The sequence below is a fragment of the Gastrolobium bilobum genome, unplaced genomic scaffold (assembly GCF_033153095.1).
Source record: "Gastrolobium bilobum isolate Gb01-03AN ecotype WA unplaced genomic scaffold, APGP_CSIRO_Gbil_v1 utg32482, whole genome shotgun sequence".
Lineage (NCBI taxonomy): Eukaryota > Viridiplantae > Streptophyta > Magnoliopsida > Fabales > Fabaceae > Gastrolobium > Gastrolobium bilobum.
The window spans coordinates 97,063-124,623 of NW_026895605.1; the positions used below are offsets into that span (position 1 = coordinate 97,063).

General features: G+C 33.1%; 3 protein-coding genes across 3 annotated transcripts; 2 read left to right on the forward strand and 1 right to left on the reverse strand.

The window, feature by feature from the left end:
- The first annotated feature begins 12,873 nt into the window (after positions 1–12,873).
- Positions 12,874–14,203, forward strand: LOC133284075 (disease resistance protein RPV1-like). The gene is made up of 2 exons (XM_061481046.1): positions 12,874–13,358; positions 13,915–14,203. Exons 1-2 carry the CDS (start codon positions 12,874–12,876, stop codon positions 14,201–14,203), a joined length of 774 nt encoding a protein of 257 aa, XP_061337030.1.
- A 6,995-nt stretch (positions 14,204–21,198) lies between these two features.
- Positions 21,199–22,457, forward strand: LOC133284017 (disease resistance protein RPV1-like). Its single transcript, XM_061480972.1, has 2 exons — positions 21,199–21,677; positions 22,172–22,457. The coding sequence occupies exons 1-2, from the start codon at positions 21,199–21,201 to the stop codon at positions 22,455–22,457; spliced, it is 765 nt and encodes a 254-aa protein (XP_061336956.1).
- A 2,318-nt stretch (positions 22,458–24,775) lies between these two features.
- On the reverse strand, positions 24,776–26,601 carry LOC133283924 (uncharacterized). Its single transcript, XM_061480856.1, has 2 exons — positions 25,655–26,601; positions 24,776–25,278 (listed from the first exon to the last, which is right to left on the reverse strand). The coding sequence occupies exons 1-2, from the start codon at positions 26,188–26,190 to the stop codon at positions 24,864–24,866; spliced, it is 951 nt and encodes a 316-aa protein (XP_061336840.1). The 5' UTR covers positions 26,191–26,601; the 3' UTR covers positions 24,776–24,863.
- Between the last annotated feature and the right edge of the window lie 960 nt (positions 26,602–27,561).

Here is a 27,561-nt window from a genome sequence, read left to right on the forward strand (position 1 = left end):
TGATTAATAAATGACAGTTAATGATGTGTTGTTATGTCTGATTCTTTAATCAGTCTTTTAAAATTCCTTTCACGGTATGATTTATGACATTTGCAGAGAATTTTAAGTTACCATTCCTTTTATTATTTCTTAAAGTTGGTGATTGTCAAAAAAAATTTTGATTCTTTAATCAGTCTTTTTTTTGGTAATCAATCAGTCTTTTAATATTCTTATGGATGCTGATGTTGGGCTTTTATAAAAATTAAATGATATTTATTAGGCTTAACGTTTCCAATGCAAAAAGTTATGATTCTGTTCATGCAACACAATCCCAAGATTCATAATAATTGTATTTTAATAAAAATCATTTCTGTTTTCAGTTTCAACAAAAATTGAAAAAGCTTGAAAACTTTTAACTTCTTCTGATATTGAAATAACGAATAAACAACTGAAACGCGGAGCGTTATATACTGGACAACGATTAAAATTTTATCTTATCTTACATCGTTTAAGTGCAGCCTTTATATTTATATTAATTAAACCTCAAGAAAAATGCCTAATACATGATTGTTAAGCATAAAAAAGATGCTCCCTCCCAATGTTTAATTATAACACAGCCATCGTCCATAAAATTATGCAACTTGTTCCAAAGCATCATTTATTCCTTCGACCAACTGGCTTTACAACAACATCAACAAATTCCAATATTTAGATTATAACAAATTCAAACATCATGCACCATAACTGAACACCACACAGATGCAGCATAACATCACACAAATTAAAAATATTCAAGAACAACTTCAACGATTAATTTCTAAATATAGTTCAACAACAGCAAAAAATAAGAATCCCAAATCGTCATCACAGACATTCTTAAATTATCAAGCACGAAGAAAATATATCCACAACTCGCAGAATACAAAAAAATATCCCCAGGAAGCCTTAAAAAATCCTTGCAACTTTTGCAGTAGTATTGCAAAGATCGACAAACATTTTCTTCCATCCTGGCACGTTTGCAGAAGAAGGACCCTCGATGCAGATAAATTTTAAACTCTTCACCCGTTGACATTTTATTCCATTGATTACCATTCAATTTTTGTATCGGGTAGTAAAAAAAACATAAGAAAACACTACGCAGCATTAAGGGCGTTTACTGTTGAGATATTCAAGTGTGATGAGTCCCACATTGGTTGGTAATGAGCTAAGTGAAGAGTATATAAGTGAAAGGTCCCATGAACCCAATGCCTTAAGGTTTTGGGTTGAGACATAGTGTCGGATCCACTTGCTACGGTTGGTGTAGCCTTAGCTCATTGGTGGTGGTTCCCCGCCACGGGCTTCCCCTGGACCTGCTTGACATTGGAGTTTGAGGGAACGAATTTCCCAACAGTGGTATCAAAGCCGGATTGGGCTCGAGCTAGCCTAGTGATTGGCTAAGAGGCGGGTCGAGTACTTTGCGCTTCGGGTACTCGGTTGAGGGGGAGCATACCAATGGTGGGTTTCACACTTGAGGGGGAGATTGTTGAGATATTCAAGTGTGATGAGTCCCACATTGGTTGGTAATGAGCTAAGTGAAGAGTATATAAGTGAAAGGACCCATGAACTCAATGCCTTAAGGTTTTGGGTTGAGACATAGTGTCGGATCCACTTGCTACGGTTGGTGTAGCCTTAGCTCATTGGTGGTGGTTCCCCGCCACGGGCTTCCCCTGGACCTGCTTGACATTGGAGTTTGAGGGAACGAATTTCCCAACATTTACTACGTAAATAACTAATCACAATAGTACGAAACCTTCAGCCCTGGAAAACGAAAAAAAGAGAATTAGTATACAAAAAATGAAAACTATTTCATAGCAACTTCGTTATAAAGTAAACAAAAATAATAATAATATAACATTAGCTACACATATGAACGAAGAAAAAAAAATGTAGGCAAGAACCACACAACATGAAATACAACGAAACCTTCTGCCTACAAAACGAAAAAAAAAAAAGAATTAGTGTACAAAAAATGAAAAACTAATTCATACCAACTTGTTTATAAAGTAAACAAAAATAATAATAATATAACATTAGCTACACATATGAACGAAGAAAAAAAATGTAGGCAAGAACCACACAACAGGAAATACAACGAAACCTTCTGTCCTACAAAACGAAAAAAAGAGAATTAGTATACAAAAAACAGAACACGAATTCATAGCAACTTCTCTATTTATACAAAATGAATGCCACCCAAAACTCTCAAAATCTTTTTCCACCATCCATATTTTAAATTCAAAATTTGAAACCATTTCAAAATTCGAATTTTAGATCAAATGAACAATTCCAATGTAAAAAGCAATTAAAACAGTTGAGTCATTCCATTTCAAAATTTGAAATTTTTAGATCAGATGAGCAATTAAAACAGCTGAGTCATTCCATTTCAAAATTCGAATTTTAGATCAGATGAGTCATTCCAATTAAATGAGCAATCAAAATTCGAATTTTAAAATTCTAATATAAAAAGCAATTAAATCAGCTGACCAATTCCAATGTGATGGGCAGTGGGACATTGAATGCCTTGTCTGCCACCACAAATGGTCATTTAATTATTCGATTTAAAAATTAAAAATCGATTTTTCAAAGAATATTTTTTTCCAATTTACCCAATAAAGAAAGTTTGTATATGCCATGTAGTGTGAATACAATTTGTAGAATTAACCAGGGAGTGACACTTGGCAAAACTTTCCAACATTGAACTCTCCTTTATATATATATAGATAGATTGATGCCATCTAAAATAAAACTTATTATGAGATTTGCGAAAGACATCCAGATAACATTGTAAGATGTCTTGCGGACTAGTAGGGATATTATTTCGAGTTATCGAGTCGTGTTTTGGTTAACACAAATTCTTATTTGTGTCAGGATCCTCCACGCTAATAGAATTTTTTTTTTTTTGGTAAGCAAAATATAAATTCAATTCTTTTTTGGAATTTTTTATTGTTCAGATTGACACAACATGATACAAATAACTCATTATTTATCCAATGGGTGCAGCTCAGTTGGTAACTTGGCGCTGAGTTAGTGGGGTTGGATATGTGTTCGATTTTCGCTGAATGCATTCTTGGGGAGGGGGCTGAACCTTTAGCCATCACAGTTCCCCCACACTCTGGATTAGTCCCATAGCCGGCTCAAAGAGTCGAAGCTCGTGGGGATACCGGAGGGAGCCAACTCGTCTCAAAAAGATAATTAGGGTTGGGTAACTCTAAAAAAAAAATAACTCATTATTTTAACTCTTCAATTGAAAATTAATTAAATAACCTGAAATTAATAGAGAAAAGTACAATAAGTAAGGGTAATTATATAATTATAACTTTTTAATTTAAAGTATCAATTATGGGTAGTAGAACAAACATAAATACTCCTAATAAAAAACAGAATACATTTTTTTGGGTCACTTTTTTGTTGACAAGACCACGAATACATGTTAAGACAAACATCAAAATTTCATATCATTTTGATGCGTCGTGTTGAAAATTAGGCTCCTATACACTAACGCTTGACTAGTCATGTGGCAGCTTCCTTCACTTTCTTATATTTAATTAAGAGATTAGAACTTTCCTGTAATAATAATTTATCAATGCTTAATATTCCCTTATGTTTAGCACTTCCTTAATCTAAATTCTAATACGTATACATTCAATTGAAATATACCCTAGTTACATTCTAAAAAAATGGGGAAAAGGGGTATTCTTATTACCATGATAGGAATAATGACGAATGTACTACACATTAGTCACTTTTCTACCAACCTATCACGCGAACGGTAAAATTTACAAAAATGTCACGCGTGCAAGTTTGTTACATCGGGTGACGAACTATGTTTGCTGATGTGACATCTTTGTGGTAGCCACCTAGTTCGCTACTAGGAATAGCGAATAAGTGGTAATTAATGCCACTCTGCTCTGAGCATTGCCATGACACGTGATAGGCACAGAAAAGTGTTGGGTCAAGTCGGACCCTCAAGTCAATTGCGGAAAAGAGGAGAAAGATGAAGAAGAACACAAGCAATTTGTTTAACGTGAGAAAACTTTCTCTAATGTGAAGAAGTAAAAACTCACGAGACACTAGTCCAGATCAAAAATCCACTATAAGAATAATGGGTTACAACAATCAAACATCCCTAGCCTTTCACTAGAGGTACAATCAAACAACACCAAGTATGGTGGTAATATCAAACTTCTCTAAAGAGGTCTTACTCAAACTTCTCTCTAGAGATATTCAAACTCTTTTTCTCAATTTTTCTCACATCACTCAACCTCACACACTACAAGCTTATATAGGGGAGGGAGATGAACCACTCAAAGGATGTGTCCCTTGAGCCTTGCACCATCATTAATGACCTTGAGACTTGCACCATCATTAATGACCCTTGAGTCTTGCACCATCATTAATGAGCCTTGAGTCTTGCACCATCATTTATGAGCCTTGATCCTTGCATCAAAAGTGGAGAGTTCCAATCTCTTGGTACTTGAGCCAAGCATTAAGGATGTTGGGTCGAGTCGGACCCTCAAGTCAATTGCGGAAGCGAAACAGTAAAATAAAAGAGGAGAGAGATGAAGAAGAACACAAGCAATTTGTTTAACGTGAGAAAACCTTCTCCAATGTGAAGAAGTAAAAACTCACGGAACACTAGTCCAGATCAAAAATCCACTATAAGAATAATGGGTTACAACAATCAAACATCCCTAGCCTTTCACTAGAGGTATAATCAAACAACACCAAGTATGGTGGTAATATCAAACTTCTCTAAAGAGGTCTTACTCAAACTTCTCTCTAGAGATATTCAAACTCTTTTTCTCAATTTTTCTCACATCACTCAACCTCACACACTACAAGCTTATATAGGGGAGGGAGATGAACCACTCAAAGGATGTGTCCCTTGAGCCTTGCGCCATCATTAATGACCTTGAGACTTGCACCATCATTAATGACCCTTGAGTCTTGCACCATCATTAATGAGCCTTGAGTCTTGCACCATCATTTATTAGCCTTGATCCTTGCATCAAAAGTGGAGAGTTCCAATCTCTTGGTACTTGAGCCAAGCATTAAGGAGGAACAACTTCCAACAAAAAGTTCGCTGCAGGGGCCAACGAACTAGGTGCCAAGAGTATGCCATCTGTTAGCATCTCATCTAGTTCGCTGCATGGGCCAGTTAACTAGATGCCAAAGAATACACGTGGCAGCCCCCAACAAGTTTGCTGAGAGGAACAACGAACTACAATGTGGTGAAGTTCTATTAATACCCAACCCCCCAGTAAGCAACGTTCCATCTCTTCTTTGTCATTTTTTTTAAGAACTCTGGGTATCTTCTTCTTTCTTCTATTTATTGTATTTACAATTTGACATAATGAGTGAGAATAGCCATGATGTAATCGCTATTGTATATTTTAATGGGAGGAGATAATTTGGAGCGAACAGTCAAGTTTTTGAAGGAGATACGAAAATATTCCGCATGAGCGACCGATGCAATTATAATGAACTGAAGAAAATAAGATACATGAAGCTGAGATTACGATGGGGTCAATCTCTCTCTCGATTGATTGCTAGATGCGCCTCAGGTAACCCGATGTAGTGGGTTGTTGTGGATGTTGTCGAGGATGAAGATATAACGTTAATAGTAGACGCATTTCGAGAGCAAGGAGAGTCCTCATTCATCGAATTGTATGAGGAACTAAACTATGTTGGACAATCAAGCACTCAACACTCTCTCCTTTCCAGTCACTCGATCAACATTAACAAGGAGTCGCTGGTTAATCGAAAAGATAGGTATATGTCACCGCCACCACAATCACCTCCACCAATGTCTTTAGAAATTATTTATGCACACGACATAGGTAATCAGGTTAGGTGTACATATAGTTTCGAGGAAGAGGCGAACAAAGGTCTTGTTCCTGACAGTGACTCATCGGATACAGACGTCGATGGTGATTTCAAGAGGGGTTTGTCTAGCGCATTGTGTCATATGATTCCTTCATCGAGCATTGTCGGAATGCATGAAAATATTAACTGGGTGAAAATACAGGAGACACTATTGTACTATTTTGGTCTCAGATAAGCCATTACACAAATATTAACTGGGCACACCCAGATCAGGAGTGTGATGAAATGGATGGAGCGCAAATACGAAACTGGCAGATGGGTCAAGAGCTCTATAAGGACCAGGTGTTTGAGAGCAAGCAAGATGTACAGATAGCAATAAAATAATACAGTATGGTGAACCATCACACAACCATTGTAGATAAAAGTGATACGAAAAGGCTGATAATAGTTTGTCAAAATCACAATGACGACTATCCATGGAGGATGAGGGCATAACTTAAAAAGGGCGACACTGAATGGTTTATAGGCATATGAAACAACGAACACACATGTGTTAGTCAAAGTATTTCTCAAGATCACAAACAGCTGAACTCGAATTTCATTTGTTCATTGATCATAGGAAAGTTAAATAGCCTTTGTTTCTATAATTATTTTCAAAATGATTACTAATACATTATTGTTTGACCAAACGTAGAAATGATAAGGGAGAAGACTAGTGTTAAAATTGCTATAATCCAGGAAATGATTGCGTCAAATCTTGAATTTCATATATCTTACAGGAAGGCATGGAAGGCAAAGCAAAAGGGAATTGTGAAAACTTTCGGGGATTGGGATGATTCCTACGCATTCCTGCCAAGATGGTTGGATTACATGTAGCTTTTTTCTCCAAGGTCTACTTATAAGCTGGATTTGAATGATCATTTTATTAATGGTCGTCTCTGTGGAACACACAAGGTGTTCAACAAGTGTTTTAGACATTCAAACAGTGCTGTGATGCTTTTAATTATTGTAAGCCGATTATCCAGATCGATGGTACTCACTTATATGAGAAATATTACGGATCACTATTGATTGCTACAACAGTTGATGGCAACAATTATGTCCTGCCAATTGCATTTGCGGTTGTTTCCGAGGAGAATATTGATAATTGGTCGTGGTTTATGGCTTTGGTTCGGATCCATATGACTCAAAAACACGGAATCTGGCTTTGGGTCATCTAGCGATGAGTAACCCTAAAATACCACCGAATATATTCATTACTGTCTGAAAAATGGTTGTCTCATGTCTCTGGCTGAACCCCTTGCAACACAAGGGCATCCTTCGTATGCCACTGTGCAATATAAAAATCATGATGATCCCTCCAGTCCACATTATCTTTACATGTAAAGGTAATGGTAAGCAGCTCAAAACATGGTATTGGATGACCGGGGATCGGCTGCTGCAAACCAAATTGTCGAAGAACTCTATCCGGCTACTGGTATACCACAATCTGGTAATGAATGAGTGGACTAATAACCAGCTATCTGCGTTCCATGTCAGCTGTAGGGGCATGCGTAGGGAATCCATGATATGGCCTCCATCGTATTCGGCATCTAAGCATAATGTCAATGTGATGTCGATATCGCTGGATGTGAGTGTATACCACATGTCTTGTAGTATACTCATTAAATATGCAAAAGGAATATTAGAGTATTAGCAATGTATAAAGCGAAAAAGTTATGCAGATAGCAATATAAATTATATAAAAATAAGTTATGCAGTACTTGGCTCGAATATTGCCTCTGGGTCAGACACTGTGGGGAGCCCAAGAAAGATCGTCGGGAATCGCGTCTATACCCATAATTGTAATAACAGAGCACACCCTTCTATATCGGATCGTCGTCGGTCCATCACCTTGCATAACTCCTTGTACAAGGATGCAAGTACAGCGAAATCCTAACCGAAAGTACCCATCTACTGAAAATCATCAAGAAATAATCAATACCTGGCTGGCATGAAGCTAGATGTTGTGTCCACAAACAATATGTCGCCCAAGATACGAATGATGAATGCGCACATGTATCTCATACGACCAACATTGGTGCCAGCGTGCACCCCATAATCCAAAAAAGGCTCCCAGATAAAGTGAAGGCTCAACATGTTTTTATGGAAATCCCAATCACGCTCCAACTCAACTCCTAACAAATCAGAAATCATCTAGCAAAATGGATGGCCTCCAGCGCTCCCGAAGATAACCTCACCATCTGTGGCAGACCCAACAAATGGTGTACATCCTCGAGGGAGATGGTAACCTCACCCATAGGCATGTGAATTGTACTTGCCTCCGGGCGCCATCGCTCCATAAGCGCAAACACAAGTGCATGATCAATTTGAAATCAAAACGGTATGATATGACCAAAATATTACAATCACAACACTATAATAACAAACACAACACTCTAATACTAGGTTATATAAGAACACTATACTAACCTCATGGTTGCGCAGGCGCGCAACGTGATAGAACCCAGCGTGCATCAGAAACGACTAGATGTCCTGTTGTATATCCTTATGAACGTGTGTGGTAGTGTATCTAACATTTAGCAAACGATCCTGGACATCAGGGTCCTCTAACGTATTCCAGACTTACGTCAATATATGTTTCTCTTATAATGTCAGGAGAGAACAGTCGGAGGGTCCTGAGTCTATCACACTCCGCTAGGGATGTTTATCAATCGATCCAAACCGATTCAAACCACGGTGACCGAACCGAAAAACCGATAACCGAATAAACCAAAAATCAAAAAATTGAGAACAAAAAAAAATCGTAATTTTAATTGGATTGGATCGGTTTTCGGATGGGTTGATGAAAATCGATCCAATATATTAATTCCTCTTTACCTGCTTGGGTCTTTCCCCAATCATAGCCTAAAAATTTCTAAACCCAAGACCCATTAACCTATCAACTAAACTAAAAAAAAACCTAGTCACATCTCATCAACAAAATTTCATTTGTGTAGAGCTTCATATCTTATTGCAAAAAAAAAAACTATATTATCGTTTAGCTTTTGTATTTCAAGAAAAAAAATTTACACAGCCTATTATACAAAAGATGTTATTTGCACAATAACCATGAAATAAATTTTAGGATTTTCAAAAAAATGAATGGATGATTACATCATCAAACCAAAAGGATTGAATTGGATGATTTTTGCTTCCAAAATCGATCTAATCCATACCACGAACACCCCTACACTCCAAGGAGAATCAGAACGTCCTTGTTAACATGCTCCATTGATCTATTTAGAACAATAATTATATTATATTAATAATATTATATCAAAAATATTCAAATAAAAATTAATAAACATAATTTAAAAGTTTTAATTTTAAAATAAAATAATTCACCAACTATCATACATATTAATGTCTATATAAATTAATATAACAATATTTACTCATGGAGTCTATCCTAGGGGGGGGAAAACAAAAAATAACATGTCCTCTAACCTAAGGTGTCAAGACCTAAAATCATAATTATTAAAATAAAAAAATTAAACATAATTCAAAATTTCAATTTTAACATAAAAATTAATTCATGCACTAATATAATAACATTAATATAATAAAAATTCCACATGGGCTCTATCCTATATTTTTTTTAAAAATCTTCTAACCTAAGGAGTTAAGTCCTAAAATAAAATATATAAAACATAATAAAAAGGCATTTATAAATTTAATTAAAAATATAAAATATTACATCAACTATCCTATATATTAATGTCTACACAGTAGAATATAACAACATGAATATACATGGGTTCTATCTTATGGTTTGAAAAAAATAACATGTCTTCTAACCTAAGGTTTCTTCCGTATAAATAAATAATATAAAAAAGTTAATATCTAGTAATGCATAAATCATAAATTATAAAATACTAACCTTGATGTTGGAGAGAAAAACTATGAAATTATAAAGTAGAGAGAGTTTTGAAATTAAGATTTTTTTATAAAATTATGTTTGGCTAAACTTATGCTTTTAAAGAGAAAAGAAACTAAAAAGAAGACAGGCAGGAAAGATGGTAGGAATTTTCGCCCCAACTAATGAGAATTGCTAAGTACTAAAAAATAGTTATTATTATTATTGGAAGTGCTAAGGATTAAATATAAAAGAGTGCTAAGTATTGATAAACTATTATTATAAGAAAATGTTAAATATTGATTACAAGCATTAATTTTTTGTTTTTTTTCCCTTAATGGACCCGCATCTATAAAATAGGACACTTATTTTCATATTTAGCAAAGTTAATTAGGGAGATGGATCAAGCTACAGTTAAAAGACATTCTCTAATTGGTAAGGAAATTCGAAACATCGACACTGAGAAAGCCCAACTACAAGAGACCTTGGCTAAACTGGATGAGTTTGAGGAGAACCTGTCTCCCATCAAGCAACATATCTTGGATCACATTCGCATAATCGAACATAGGAAGAAGGTTCTCCTAGAAGAACACCAAGAGGTCTTAAACAACCATGCGGAGGAATCCACAAAAGAAGAGGCATCAACTTAATATGTTATCTGTTAACTTTTTATTGTAATGTTGTATTTAGTTATTTGGCGGATTTGCCTATAAGTTTCCATATTGTACTTTCTATGTAATGCCAATTAATTGAAAAATAAAAAGTTTCTAAATACAATTTTCCAATTTTTTTCTTGCGGTTTATTTATGTTATAATGCTATATGTTAGAGTTATAACACAATGAATGAAGTGTATGAATTACCATGAAAATAAGTGTCAAGACAAGAATAATAAATATTACATTTTTTATCTTTGCATGTGACAATCATTTTAATTTATAGTTTATATTTTATAGTAATCTTATATCAATCAAAGAATTATAATGGTAACAGATTATGAGAATGACGTTAAAAATGATTATATACATAATAATTAAATTAAATTAAATTAAAAACAAAACTATTTATACAAATTTTAGAAAAAGTATTTTAACATAATTAAAATAATTATTATTATAATTGTTACCGCAAATACATTCTACAAAAATATTCATAAATTAATTAGGTAGCATGATTTGCATCCAATGATTTAATTTTTTTCAAAATCAACATTTCTTTGACTAAAAAGCTATACATAAATGGTAATAGTAGCTGGAAATGACATTAAAAATGATTGTACATATAATAATTATATATATATATGAAAAAATATTTTCTCATGTTAAGTCCCTTCGATTTGCGTGCAAAGCTTTTTTTTTAATAAATGTGGGGCCCACTATTAGTGGAGTCACAAGATGAAAATTGAATTCCCATGCAACATGAAAAAATCAAACCCATATATATATATGGGTTTAGTGAGTGTACAGTGACTGGATACAAAATTTGGTCCAGTGCACTAAGTTCTCCCGCGAGAACACAGTTATAGTAAATATTATAACTATGTTCTCCTGGGAGAACATCATTATAATATTTATTGCACTAAGTTCTGGCAGGGAACTTAGTGCACTGGACGGTCGAGTGACTGAATTTTCATTTTTTCATATATATATACATAGAGGTAGGATCCTTTGACATCAGTGTCAAGTTTCAAATTTGACACCTCATCTGAGAGCCATTAGATCAAAAAAGATCAATGGTGTCACATGCTTTCAAATCAGAGTCGTTGATCTTTTTGGATCTAATGACTATCAGATGAGGTGTCAAATTAGTGTCAAAGGATCTTACCTCATATATTTTGGATTGGCCCCTCCCGATCGTATTTCGTATATGAGGTAAGATCCTTTGACACTGGTGTCAAATTTTAAATTTGACACCTTATCTGATAGTCATTAGATCAAAAAAGATCAACGACTCTGATTTGAAAGCATGTGACACAATTGATCTTTTTTGATCTAATGGCTCTCAGATGAGGTGTCAAATTTGAAACTTGACACTGATGTCAAATGATTCTACCTCTCTCTCTCTCTCTCTCTCTCTCTCTCTCTATATATATATATATATATATATATATATATATATATATATATATATATATATATATATACACACACGTTAGATGTAAGGATAAAAAATATATTTTAACATAATTAAGACTGATGCTATTTACTTTTAAAGAGTAATCATAATTGTTAATTAGCCAATTATATGCATTACAAAACTAATCATAGATTAGCTAGCATGATTTGCATCCAATCATTTATTTTCTAAAAAAGATCAACTTGTTGACGAAGAGCTGTACCACTATGTGTCACGTTCTTTCATACTTAGCATCCTTTTCTCTCCTTTTGTCAAACTTGATGTCTATCCCCATTTCCAGATCCCAGTTATCTCGTTACTGAAATATAAAAATGGATTTTAATATTTATTTATTTTACAAATTGAATTAAAATATTGAAATCAATCAATGAGCTTGACTAAAACTCCTGTTTTCTTTTCAGTTTTCACACATACATGCAATCATTAATTTTTCTGTCCGTATTTTGCTCCTCATAAAAATACTCTTCAATGTGCTTTCTAGGAAGGTAAAACCAAGTTATCTTGAATTTTCTTTTATAAACCATCTTATATCCGGTTGTCAATGCGGATTAATATAAATTTGAGCTGGATAGGATTAATTATAAGGGTGATAAAGCTCTCTTATTAAGTTTTAACATAATCGCTGCAACACTCCATTATCGGACCGGTGTATTATCATCAAATATGATATTAAGCGCCGTTACAGTCACATATAGATGTTAATTAACCGACTGGAGACGGGGCATTACAATCGCGTACATAAAATTCAAATTTAAGGCTACTGATTAACTGGACAACGACTTGATCCACTTGCTTCTGGTAACCTTTGAAATTCAAGAGTGTTGACTTAGGGGAAGGTTAGAATATCTTTATTTGATTGGTTCTGGCAGAGCTAAACAATGCTATAAAAGGAACTTCACATAGTGTTTAAACTCACAGGAAGAGTTAAATTTCCCATATCCCATTTCCATTAACAAAAGAGTCTCAAACTCAAAAGCTAGCTACCAAATAATAGAGATGGCAAGGTCAAGCTCCTCCACCAGTACCCCTCAACAAAAGCACGAGGTGTTCCTCAGCTTCAGGGGAGAGGACACACGCTACACTTTCACAGGCCATCTTTATACGACCTTAACAAGGCTCGAAGTCAACACATACATAGACTACAATCTTGAGAGAGGGGAAGAGATATCATCAGCACTTCTTAGGGCCATTGAGGAGGCAAAGCTCTCAGTCATTGTTTTCTCCAAGAATTATGCAAATTCCAAGTGGTGTTTGGATGAGCTTGTCAAGATACTTGAATGTAAGAGGATCAAGGGTCAAATTGTCTTGCCCATTTTCTATGACATAGATCCCTCCCACGTTCGCAACCAAACAGGAACTTATGCAGAGGCATTCGTTAAACATGAGAAACAACTTCAGGGTAAAATGGACAAGGTGCAAAAGTGGAGGGAGGCTTTGAGAGAAGCTGCTAATTACTCTGGTTGGGATTGCTCTGTCAACAGGTAATTTTCTCTACTTTTTTCATAATTTTTTACGGTAAGATTATATTTACAAATTTTTTTTTTACAAATTCTTACCTATTACACCATATCTGACCGGTCATATTTAATGTAAGAGTAAACACTATTTTTGGTCCCTGACAATATCTACGAAATCTTTTTTAGTCCTGACAATAAAAAAGGACCAAATTGGTCCCTAAAATTATGAAAAAATTACCACATTAGTCCTTATGTCAACTCATCAATCACTAATGTATCCCTTTTTACATACTGTTAGGGACCAATTTGGTCCTTTTTTTATTGTCAAGGACTAAAAAGGATTTCGTAGATATTGGCAGGGACCAAAAAGGGTGTTTACTCTTAATGTAATTTGTAAAAAAAGTTTGTAAACGAATCTTTTCCCATCTTTTATTTCTCAATTAATTGATGATGTTATTTTTTGCCCCATGTTGTATTTTTTTTTCTTGGGATTAATATTAGAGAATGTATAGAGATTTGTAGTAATTTCTTAATTAGTGGGTATACCTTTTACCATGATGATTACATTACATACATGCAGGATGGAATCTGAAGTTATCGAGAAAATTGCGAAGGATGTGTTAGAAAAATTAAATCGAGTATATGTAGGCGACCTAGATCAGCAGATTACAAAGTATGAGCAACTTGCGCAGCTTCAACATCAGTATTTTCAAAGCATACCTTCGGTTGAAAATTGGAAAAATCATCAAGCAACTGTTCAACGGATCACTGAACTTAAAATGGAGAGAAGTATCCGAATGCTTCGCTTGTCACCTGACATGCTTTCGCATTTGGGGAATTCAAACAATAATAATAATTTTCCATTTTAATGTACAAGTGTTTTTTTTTATCAATTGTTGTTATTATCAAGTTTCAGCAAGATGAGATTTCTAAATTTCAAAATTATTGTTATTAGTCAATGACTCAATGCATATATATGATCAAAGGCTTCCTACTATTATGAAATATTTAAATATGAAATATTTAAATATGAACTAATAAAACTTTTGTTGATTTTTATTTGCCTTTCTTCGTCAAATCTCTCAAAATTGTTGGTCGACTATTAGATAGAATAGGACGCAGATTGTCCGCCATTGGAAAACTAAATTCACAACATCCCGTTGTAATCCTACGGTTGTAAGTTTTTAAGTTATATTTACAAATTTTTTTAAGAAAAAGTTATATATACAAATTTTTTGTTTACAAACAACACTAAATATGACTGGTCATACTTCAATTAAGAGTGTATGACAAGTCATACTTAATATAATTTGTAAAAAAAAAAATTATAAACGGATCATTTCCTAATTTTTTACGGCGAAGGTAATCTGTAGTTGATTTTCAACTGTGTACGATCGGGGCTCAATATCAAAATGTGATTTTTGCATTGCACAATATAATTTAATTTTTTTTATCCGTATTGGTTGTCCTTCATCAATACGATTCGATGCCTCTCCGATGCTTTCTATCTCACTTTTTTAGGAGACAGTAAATGAACTCTGAAATATACAATAAATATAATAAAAATTAATTAAAAATATCAAATATTTCGTCTTGTAAGTCATAACATAGTTGATATGGATAAAATTAATTTTAGATTCAACCACGAAAAGAGACGCTACATAATGCAACAATCTTGTTTATACTTCAACAAAAACTATGATCTAACAAATAACACTTATCCATGTTCACTCAAACGTTTACTGAAAAATCTGTCTTCGCTCAAAGATGTACACTTAATCCTTGATATGTAGGTGTTTGCACCTCTAATGTGAAAAAATAAAAAATAAAGATATCACATGGAATTGTTTTTAATTAAATCTTTATTGATTATAATTTTTACAATTAAGCTCCTAAAATATATAATAACAATAAAAAGTACTAACGCACAAATAAATGTAAACATTAATCAATAAAATATAGGAGAAGGATATACTTACCACCAATTAAGTTTATCACTTCTTATTACTAAATCTTAACCGTTGATTTTCATCAATCTGATGGTTATAATTTATTGGATAATAATTGACAATAAATTATAGCAGTTAGATTGATACAAATCAACGATTAAGATTTAATGATAAAAAATAATAAACTTAATCGTGTTAAGTATAACCTTCCTCTAAAATCTAATGGTCATCCGTTATATGAACTTATTACGTTATAGAAACCTATTTGAAAATTTAATAAAATTGTAAAAACTTACAACGTTAAGTTTCAAATCATGCCAAAGATAATTTTGTGTGTGTGGAGATATTCCATTCAGTTCATTGTTTCACGACTAATCTGATTCGGAATGAGTTCTAGAATTAAAGCTTTAAATTTCTCTCAAAACGTCAAAGATAATTATTAAGAAAGTTTTTAACCGTAACAGTATTTAAAAAGATTAGTTTCATTGTGATCATAATAATACTTATGGAGATACTTAATTGAAGAATGAAAACATTGAAACTTATTCTAGTTTAACTTTTTCCTTTTTGTCTACGTGAAATCATCCGTTCAATTATGCGAAGACTTTTTTTTTTTTTTTTGGTAGACATGCGAAGACTAATTAAATAGAAAAGTGGAATTGACTTTCTCTAATTATGTGTCAAGTTGCATAAAAACATTGGATTCGCCGAGTTTTGTGTGAAACGCTTATTATTCTTTTCACACACAAAATCTTGACTTTATGTGCCCAGCTAATTCAAAAAAAAAAAGGGTTGACCGTTAAAACGAAATATTTAATTTTAAGGGAAATAAAATATTCATATTATTAAGAGTAATAACATGCATATAGAAAGAGGAATCATTATATTTATTTTATATAGACAATTAAAATACCTTCTTCTTTTTTGGTGAATATTAAAAATACCTTTAATAAAAGAAAGAACTGCCTAGTTAAAAAAAATTTATTAACATGCAAGCAATAATTATTCACAACTTCTATTATGACTTTATTATATCTCGACAAAAAGGAAAATGTTTTTTTATATACATGAAGAGACAAAAAGGCAAGTTATATCTAGTCATATTAGTCACTTAATAAGAACAAATTATTACTCAATAACAAGTTATAACTTAACAATTTGCAAAATCTTTTTAAGTCATTGATCCTGTATATATATATAACTTTATGGGTTCACTTTTCTGCCTAGATAAATTATCTATATTGAGCCTAAAATGATGTTGTTTTGGAACGGAAATCAAGATATTTTTGTAATTATAAATTATTTCAAGGTTATAATAGTTTTTCTCATTATAAGTTTTTAATTTTTCAATCTGAAACGACGTTATTTTGAGAATAAATGTAGATAACTTATCTACATTTACTATAGAAACATTAAAGGCTAACTTTATTTATAATTATTCCACTTAACAAGAACAAATAATTTGTTAATGAATAGTGACTCACAAATTTCTTTATAACTTCATGTAATCTTACAAAAAAATAAAAGTTATTATTATTAGTTACTTAGTAAGGACAAATGATCACTCTGAGAAGTAATAACTATTTACAAATTGTCCCTAGTTTTATATATCTAACGTATAATTTCATTTACAGTTACTAACCATTTAGTAAAAACAAATAATCACTTTATTACCAAAAAAAATAATCACTTATTACCAAGAAATAGTCATTCGTAATTTTTTTGTAATAAGTATTTTTTTGTCTATTAGATTAAATTTAGTATTCTTATGTCTAATTAAATTTTGTACTGTTCTTCTTGAGAATTTAAACTTTCTATGTTCATTAAGATTAAATATTAATTCTTAGTAGCTCTCTAGATTAATTTTCCTTAGTTAATCTTTCATGTATACAGCTGTTTTATTGGGGAAGGTAGAAGGAAATAACCATTAAATTCAAATACCGGCTTCCTGCTGTTGTATGTTGTTGATTTCTTTCTTTCTTTCTTTTTTGTTCTAATTAAGGAAGATATGTGATAAACCTTTAATTTATCTTGTTTTATGGACTAAATAATATGAATTATCTAATGAAATAAGTCAAAAACTAGGGTTTAATATGATAATCATGAACATTATCTGATTGTTACTTAATTAAATAATATTTGCTATTTTTAAGGGATTTGATGACAAAGAGATTCAAATATGAAGATTTTGGATAAAGGAAAATCAAATCAGAAAAGATGATGGATCAAGGTGGAAACAAGAAGATTAAAGATCCTATCAAGTTGTTGAGAGAGGAAGGAGGCTTAAGCCCCATCTTGAAGCTTAAGCCTCCTAAACAAGCAAATAGCCTCTGCCTATGGGAGCTTAAGCCCCCATTTCGAAGTTTAAGCTCCCTAAAAACGCATTTGTCACTGCCTCTGGGCGCTTAAGCCCCCAACTCAGGGCTTAAGCGCACGGCCAGAAGGAATTTCCAAGTCGAGAGCGCGCTTAAACGCCCTCCAGCGCGCTTAAGCGCGCAAACGCGAATCTGAAATCACCGTCCTAGGGGGCTTAAGCGCGCTACAGCAAGCTTAAGCGCCCCGACAGATCCAACCTAGGCCCATTCAAGGTGTCTTATTAAGATGCGAACTCTTGACCTATAAAAACACCATTGGGGACCAGAAATACAGAACTTTTACATTGCAAAACAATTCTTGGTGCTTGGAGATAGAAGGAACGCAGAAGATTCATCAGATTCATGTTCGTGAGCGGCGGAGACGGATCAACGTCAAGTTTTCACTGGAGATATTGAAGATTCACCAATCACCTATGGAGTTTGGGGGAGCTTTTATATTGTATTTTGTTCTTGATTTTTCGATGTTTAGCTAATTCTTTAAGTAGTTAGGGTTAGATAGAATTCAATCAATTTATTATGCTTTGAACAATTCGTTATGTTAATTTTCTTTTATATCATGAATGAAGTTATTTGTTTTTAATGCTTTATATATAGGCTTGAATCTTATATATTGATCATAGGTAAATGCATGACAATAGGGATGTTGGTGTGTGATCCATATCTGATAACTTCATCGTGAACGTTATGATTCTAGGAATAGACATAGGATTTGCGTAATCGTTAAGATTTTTGAACGTAATGCTTGCATGCTTGGGGAATAACCGGGGAACTAGGGTTCTTTCAAGTTTGTAAAGGTTTTAGGGTAACAAGGAATTGAGCTCTAATAACATGCGAAAGAATTGATTAGATTGATACTAAGGACGATTAACGTGAAGAAGGAATTGAAATGTAATAAAGAGATTGAAGGAAATCGAAACACTGGCTACGTTTTTATTTACGTTAGTTAATTCAAATTTTTACTTTCTTGTTTTCTTTTAATTATTGCGATTAATTAGTTTTGCTATTTAATATTTTAAATTCAAATCTTATTTCCAACTACAACATTGATTGTCCAACTTAAGTCGCGATAGTGAATTAGTGCTTGAGTATAATCCTCGTGGGAACGATCTCTTACTTAACACATTATATTACTTGTACGATCGGTGCACTTGTCGTGAGTAGCAACAATATGGAATGTTGTGGATTGTCCCACCAATAGAATGAGCAACCTTGCTGGCTGATTCTATGCGAATCTATAAAAAGAACGTAGTAAACTAGTAACAACAAAATTCAAATCCCAGTTCTCACACCTCTTTTCTTTCTTCTATGAGCTAGATTATATATACAACTATCAAGATATAATAAAGTCTTAAAATAAGTTGTGAATCTAGGGGAAGAATATATTTACCAACAAAAAAGTTTATCACATTTACAACCAATTTAATCATCGTTGATTTTCGTCAATCTAACGGTTATAATTTATTGAAAATTATTGGATCACACTTATTAATTAATTATTAATTCTCAATAAACTCAATAAATTATAATCGTTAAAATGACAGAAATCAACGGTGATTAGATTGGTTGTAAAAGTGATAAACTTTTTTGGTAATAAGTATATTCTGCCCCGTGAATCTAATAATTATAATTTATAATTAGTTAATAAATTGTGACTCACAAATATCTTTATTATTTCATGTATCATTACAAAAGGAAAACTATTTGATATTATTAGTCACTTAGTAAGAACAAATGATCACTCAATGAGAAGTAATAACTACTTACAAATTATTATTCCTAGTTTTATACGACACTCCGGTAAGTTTTTTTATAAACTTACAAACTACACTATGTCTGATCGGTAATACTCTATTCAAGATGTATTACTGATCAGACATAGTGTAGTTTGTAAGAATTTATAAACAAAAAATTTATAAATATAACCTTATATATATATATAGAGAGAGAGGGGGGGGGGAGGAGGAACAACTTATATTAAAGTAAAAAATAAATAAAATCTTATACCAAATCTTAATCGTTGATCGATCTATTTATATTTAACGACTCTAATTAATTATACAAAGCGAAAGTTGTTAGATGATGTTGAATGGTTTGTATTTATTCATGTAGTGCTTAAGTTGGCGCTGGATTGAACTTCCTTGCAACCATGAAAATATAAGTTATTTTTAAACGGAGTTACAGTAGCTGTGGTTGATTTTGTCCACAGACAATTGTAATGAGTATGTTACAAAGCTTTATTTCACTTATAAAATCCACTATCAATACAAAATGGATAAAATAACACACGTTGCAATGAGTATGTCACAACTTTGCCCCCTTGACTGTCATAGAATTGCAAACTACAAGGGTCATTCCATGCCTTTTAAACATGTAACTTTGCATAGAGTTATATCTCATACTGACATAATACATCAATATTCAAGGAACCTTTGTAATTTATCAATATTAAAATCCATTTTGCAAGATTTAAGCAATTTTTTTTTTTTTTGGTATTTAGATTTAAGCAATTTACCTATGACTCACAAAGTCTCCCGATTGATAAACATTTTTAAGATATGTGTATTTTCTACTTAACAAATTAAAAATAAGAAAAAGAAGTAACAGTGCGTAAAGCTCTAGCATTCTGTTACAAATTCGCAGTTTTTGGATATAAATTTGGATTTTATAAAAGTTATGTTGTAGGGAAGTGATTGTGTTATGTTACTGAGATTCGTTTTCCATGCTTTAATTTTTTATTTTTTTTTGCTTCAAAAAATGCAAACCCCACAAAATGTTGTGTATGAAACTTTATCATATCATGTTAAAGGACAAAACGAAAACCCTATAAATTTAGCCACTCTTACTATAATTTTTTGTCTTTCTTTTCTCTAACATAAGAAAAAATATAAAAAATGAAAGGGGAACATGTCTTTTCAACTGCAGGATAAAGAAGTTATGTATAGCACTCACATATTTTTCAGAATACGGAACCGTCTCCTGAAAAAAAGCATATGGAAAAAACTTCTAACCCACAAATAAAATAGGATTAGTCGGATTGGTGTTGGTGAAAAATTTTAAATGTCGTAACTTTGAGTCATGATAAGAGACTACCTTAGTTTATTAATTTCCAAGTCAAACTTTTGAAGTCTATCGGAAATCGACCTCTTCAATCTTATTTAAGACTTAAAAAGAAAAATGGAATATATTTTCTTCAATTTTTGTGTCAAGTTGCTTCAAAATATTGGATTGGCCGAGTTTTGTGCGAAACTCTTATATCCTTTTCACACATACAATCATGACTTTCTGTACCCTGCTAATTCATTTGACCTGAATGCACCTTATTTTTATTTTATTTTATTTCATTTGTTTTCCATTTCACTTTCGGGCAAGGCAGAGCGAAGTAACCATGAGATTCAAACTCCAGGCTGTCACAATTCACTTCTCTCTTTTTTTTCTTCCATGGGTTACAGAGATGCATTAACCTATAAAAGGAGAGTGTTCAAAGTTCTATAATCTCATAATAAACAGAAAGCTAGCTAAATAGTATATCATAATAATATAATGGCACGGTCATCTTCCTCCAATACTCCTTCAGAAATGCACGAGGTGTTCATTAGCTTTAGAAGTGAGGACACACGCAAGACCTTCACAAGCCATCTTAATGCTGCTTTGAAAAGATTAGATATCAGAACCTATATGGACAACAATCTTGAGAGAGGTGATGAAATATCAACAACCCTTGTTAGGGCCATCGAGGAAGCCAAGCTTTCTGTCATTGTTTTCTCTAAAAACTATGCAGCTTCTAAGTGGTGTTTGGATGAGCTCCTGAAAATACTTGAATGTGGAAAGACCAGAGGCCAAATTATAATACCTATTTTCTATGATATAGATCCTTCCGATGTGAGGAAACAGAGGGAAAGCTATGCAGAGGCATTTGCTAAACACGACCGAAACTTTCAGGATATGAACATGGTAAGAAAGTGGAGGGAGAGTTTGGAAGAAGCAGCCAATCTTTCTGGTTGGGATTGCAATGTCAACAGGTAACTCTATACCAATAAACTTGTAGTTTAGTACTCTTCCTATCAAAATAACACTAAAACTACAAAAGGAAATGCAAACCTTCCTTTTAGAGTAAATACCCTACTTCGGTTACGATGACCGCTTTAGTCCTTAGCAAATAAAAAAGACTATTCGTGATCTCTAAGAAATTCAAAGTGAACCCATTTTAATCCTTTTGAGGGACGTGGATCTTTTTTGAATTTGTAAGGGACCACGATTTCAACTAAATTGATCTATTTTGAATTTATTAGAGACCATGAATAGCCTTTTTATTTGATAAGAACTAAAGCAGACATTGTGAAATTTACTGACAACCAAAAATGATATTTACTCTTTCTTTTATTTTATTTTACTTTTTTGGTATCCCTGATGTTGAAATGATTTTTGTGTTTGCTTATTTTAAAACTAGATATGTATTTGTGAGAACTTGAGATGCTTATATGTGTCAATTTGCTTGATGTTTGTGTAAGTTCAGGACAGAGTATGAAATTGTTGAGGAAATTGCAATGGATGTGCTACAAAAGCTTAATGGTGTATGCGTCGGTGACCTGGACCATCAGATCACAAAGTATGAACAACTTGCGGAACTTCAGCATCAATATTTTCAGAGCATGCCTGCTATAGATAATTGGCATAATCATCAAGCAACGATTAAACGTATCACGGAACTTAAAATGGAGAGGAGTCTCCGTTTGCTTCGTTTGACACCTGATATGCTGTCACATATAGAAAATTCGAGAGCTAATAATAGTATTTTCTGAACGTTTTTAAGCAAAATGTATGTTGGTTTTTATTTATTTATTTTATCAATTTTCAACAAATTCCTGTGCTTTTTGTTTGGTCTTGCAACTGTCTCTGATCTTCATCATTTGATATTGCAGGGAAGCCACACACACACACAAAAAAACCCTTAGCACATACTACTATTTTGTCAACGCTAAATCAAGCTTTGTACAATTCCTCTCAAACTATCAGTGTTAAGAGAAACAAATCTATTGCACACAGTTACAACTGCAGCATTTTACCTAGTACATCATATCTCTTAGTTGACCATAAGTATATATTGTGATAGATGCCTGAACTGTCAGATATATAGGAGATTACTTCAAGCAAATATATCATGAAAACCAACAATAATAAATGTTTATTGATGAATTATAGTTCAAGTTATGGAGATTACTCCAGGGAAATATATCCCAAGAATCAACAATCAACAAATATTTAACGATTAATCATCGTACAAGTATCCAAGGGGAAGGGGGGAAAAAGGACTTCATCAGTACCTGCAGTAAATCCCATACACAAATTTTTCTCACAATAGTCTCAGTTCCAAGGTTTTTGATAAGTATAAAGCAGTAGCACCACATTGGAATTTCGATCAAAGTCCAGGATATTTAATTTAAAGATTTATCATAAATTTGATAAAACTTTTGTTCTAAATCATAGATTTTATATCATGGCAAAAAAGTTTCTTTAGCCCTGTTCTTTAAGGTGCTATGTTTGGATATCTAATGATGGATGAAATGGAAAGAGATAATATGGAATGGAATAAAATTACCATATCATTATTTGGATATTTTATGATGGAACAGAGTAAAGTTCCCAAACGGATGGTCAGAGTTATACCTTAAATGGAGGGGAAAAGAAAAATGAGAGTATTGGAAGGAATGGGATGAAAAGGCTAAATCCTATTCCATTCCATTTCTTCAAATTTTAGGAAATCCAAACAATGGTAACAGATGGTATTCCATTCCTTCTATTTCCACAAATCCAAACATAGGCTAAGTCTTAAATTTACGCTTCACAAGCAGTTTGTATATTAGGAGCCAGCAATTAAGTTTCAACCCTAAATATGTTATTCATGGATGGTTTTCTTCAGGGAGGGAAAATTCTGGAGAAAGAGCTGAAACAATACACCTTTTATTAGAGCTGCAACCAGAAGCTAGATAAAGACACCTAATCAGATCAACAAAATCAAGTTCCAACATCTACAAAATCAGCATTCCTTATAATACACCAAACTTTTTACAAGAAATCAACCTATAAATGTAGAATCTCTAACAGCCCCCAAAATTGGCAACCATAATGGGGACTAGCTGGACAAAACTTTTCATTTAAAATGCAGTGATGTTTGCATAATCATTATTTAAAACAGTATCTTTGTCTTATTTTATTTTATTTTCAACAGATAAGAGAATAAACACTTCGAATATGAACATAACTGAAAGAAATTGAGATTTTGAAATACTGCAAAACATATATTTTAAACAAAAGTGGAGGAAAAGGTTGGTCATAATACTACATACATACAGGAAAAGTTGGTTGACAATTGAGATTCAGAAATTTAAGGGACAACCATTAACACACGACTATTCAGATTAGAGATTATTGAATTCCCAGTAGCAGATAGATCAAAAAGCAAAATACACTTAAGATACTGTAAGCCAACTATGATTTAATTTGATCCACTGTAAACATAGATCTTCTTCACACAATCATCAAACAATGTGTTGACAAATCCTACAAAAGAGTCTGACTATCACAAAAACTGCCTTGGGGGTCAACTTCTCTTTGATTATTGTATTAACATATCATTGAATGATAGTGTAAAAAACTTGAAACTAGTATAGGATCAAATTTAAACATAACCAATTTTTCTGTGGCAAATGAGGATGTACTCAATCAGTAATCTTAATGTCAAAGCACAACATACAAACAACTGGAAGGTGTAGGTACTGGGAGTGACATACACGTTCCTACCTTCAGTCAAAGTTTTATGGACACTCAAATTTAGTTTGAAGAACCAAATGCAGGGGGTTCATCTTAAATTGTTAAATTGTTTATTTAAAAAAAAATGAAATAAAGAAAGAAAAGATGCACCACAAAAGTTATAATTTGATTAGGTCTGAAGGTCCCAAGTGAAAACATAATCTAGATGGGCGAAATTTTTAATCAGAAGCAGGATGTTCGGCAACAAGGAATATCAGTTAGCTGACTCTCCTACTTTCCCTAAACATCAGACAAAAGTGGATGTACAAAATATCAGCCATTGCAATCTTATATATTATTGAACTAGTAGCCTAAGCTCATAAAAACCAAGGAAGAGAATGAACAACAAAACTTTAACAATTGTCTGTGTACTGATAAAGGAAAATAAAACACTTACGTCAGCTTGATGAGCTCAAACCTTTTTTAAGATTTCTAAGGATGCTCCACATGAATGTGGAAACAAAGAAAAGGATGATACCGGTAATGAATGCGTATTTGAGACCAAGGTTCACTATCAAATTTACCAGCAGCCCAGCAAATACAACACCAAAGAAATTTGCAGACACAGCACTCCAGAATGGCATATCAAGAATGGATGCTATAATGGCTCCAGACCATGCTCCTGTTCCAGGAAAAGGAACAGCAACAAACAGCATAAGACCAAGCCACTGAAACTCCTCCACTGGACCAGCCTTCTCTTTGGCATTCTCAAATAGCATGTCAAGGAACCGTGATGCAGAAGAGCTCCTTGCAGCGAGGAAAGATGCAAATCTTTTCAGGTAGAGTATGATGAACGGCACAGGGATCATGTTCCTACATCAATTGCTTAAAGCTTGATCATTCAATCATGGAAGAACTCCCAATATTACCAAAAATCAAACTAAATTACAACAACAAGCACTAAGGAAGCATATTCTGCCATGCCAAATCCATGCTTTTCTGTATAACTATGATGTTAAAATTACATATGAAAATGTAATCTAACATAACTGTTCTAGTGAAGGAGCAGATTCATAATGCATCAGTATCGCAACTAAGCAAACACATTCCCCCAAACAATAACCATGAGGAATTCTAGAAAGTCAAGTAGTGGCAAATGTGTTGCATGATTGAAGTGAATTTCAAGAATATCTCATATAAGCTAACCATAGAAGGGTGCTTAAAAAAAAGGAAGAAGAAAAGGACTAACCCAAGAATGGATAACACCGTTAAAGTTGCAGGGTTGAGTTGCATCCAATAGCCAACAGGAATAGCCCCACGAAGTTCAAGCACAGGAAGAGTAGCAAGGGTGAAAACCACAACCCCATCAGGCCAGCCCAATTTTCTCAAAGAATTGGCAATCTCTAAGCCAAAGCCAGAGGCTTTAATAGAGTCAACAGCAGCATTAGCATCCCTTGAAACAGCAAACCAAGCCAGGGACAGAGAGGCCCAGAAAAGTACCCAGAGAGTGAATTTAACTGGCTTTTCCTCAAAAAGCAGCAATTTTTCTGTTTCATCAGCAACGTCCAAACATCCATCAGAAGAAGCTCTCACTTGGGTCAATGAAAAAGGAGCAATTGCAAGAGGAGGTCTGAAATTGGGGGAAGCTTGAATGGTTGAGCAGGTGTTTGATTTAAAAGATTGTTTGCCATTTAAGATGAGGGAATGGCCATTGAAAGGTGAGATTCTGTAGTGGGGTTTTCTGAAAAAGAATGGGGATGTTAATGTCAAAGCAGAAGCAGCCATTAACCCAAAAAGTAGGGTAAAAATGAAAAATTTGTTTGATAAGATGGAGTTTGAACTTATAAATGAAGAAGCTTGGTATTAAGGTTCATCGAAATGGGTCAGGTACAATACAAAGTTTGAGTGAGAGTGAGTGAGGTTGAGGCTAGTGACTACAGCATCAACACAGCTATAGCTTCGTACTGTACTGTACTGTACTTGTTGAGTTGGGGTTTAAAGGGGGAACATGCTATCACAGCTTCTCAGTTTTCTCCAATGACAAGAACCAATCTCAATTTTCAGTACACAAAACAGTTTCGAGGAAAAAAAGGAAAGGAGTTAACGAGGTGAGATTTCGGTGGCCACAGAACGCAATTCTCAGGGGGCATTAGGATACAAATAAACGGAGGAGTTTACAATGTTTGTTCTGACTTCTGATTTGTTATTTATTTCTGAGATTTCATAGTGCCGCCGATAACGAAGAGAAGAGGTTGACCCTTTTATTGAGTGAGAAGCGGAAAACACATATAACAGTCGCACTAACATCCAATCAAATTGAATTAATTAATTATAAATTTCTCGATTATTTATTCAATTTATTTAATAATTTATATAAAAAATAATATAATTAATCATTTATTCAACTAAATTCGTTATTTTTATTTGACAACATGATATTAAAACTCTCTAAGGGTAGCATACAATTTGCCTATTGAAAAAAATGATTAGACAACTTCTATATATTCACCTAGAGAACTTAAGAGTTGGATTTTTAACATTTGCAAAAGGCATTTGAGAATTTCGCATGGAACTTAGTAATAAAATTTCACAAATACCTTCCGATATGTTAAGATAAAGAAATTTTGTTGACTTATATAAGAAGGGAGATCTTTTTACTTCAGTATGAAATTTAGAAGTCTTACTTTTTATCTTAATCATTAATTTTCGTTCATCTAACAATTATAATTTATTAAATTATATTAATTAATTAATTATTAATTTAAAATAAATAACAACCGTTAAATAGTCGAAAATCTACGACCTAAAAGAGAGAATAAGGCTTTTAAATCTTACACCCAAATCAAGAAAATCCTCAAATTTTATATTTGCAACCGACACCTTTCATATTGGACAATGGCTCCAATGTGTAAAGGGGAAAAAAACCGATAAAAAAATTCGGTACTACACTGACTTCTTAAGTTTTTTGAATTGGACCATTCATAATTTTTCATTTAATTTAAAAGTTTACATGTTCCTTTTTTTAAAATGTTTGGTGTGGTTATCCCTATTTTGGATTAAAAATAGTTTTATTTAACCAAAACAGGTCTAACGCTTCAATCCAATGATGAATTAAGTTTTATTTAATCAATATATATAAGAAAAATGTTTATCTTT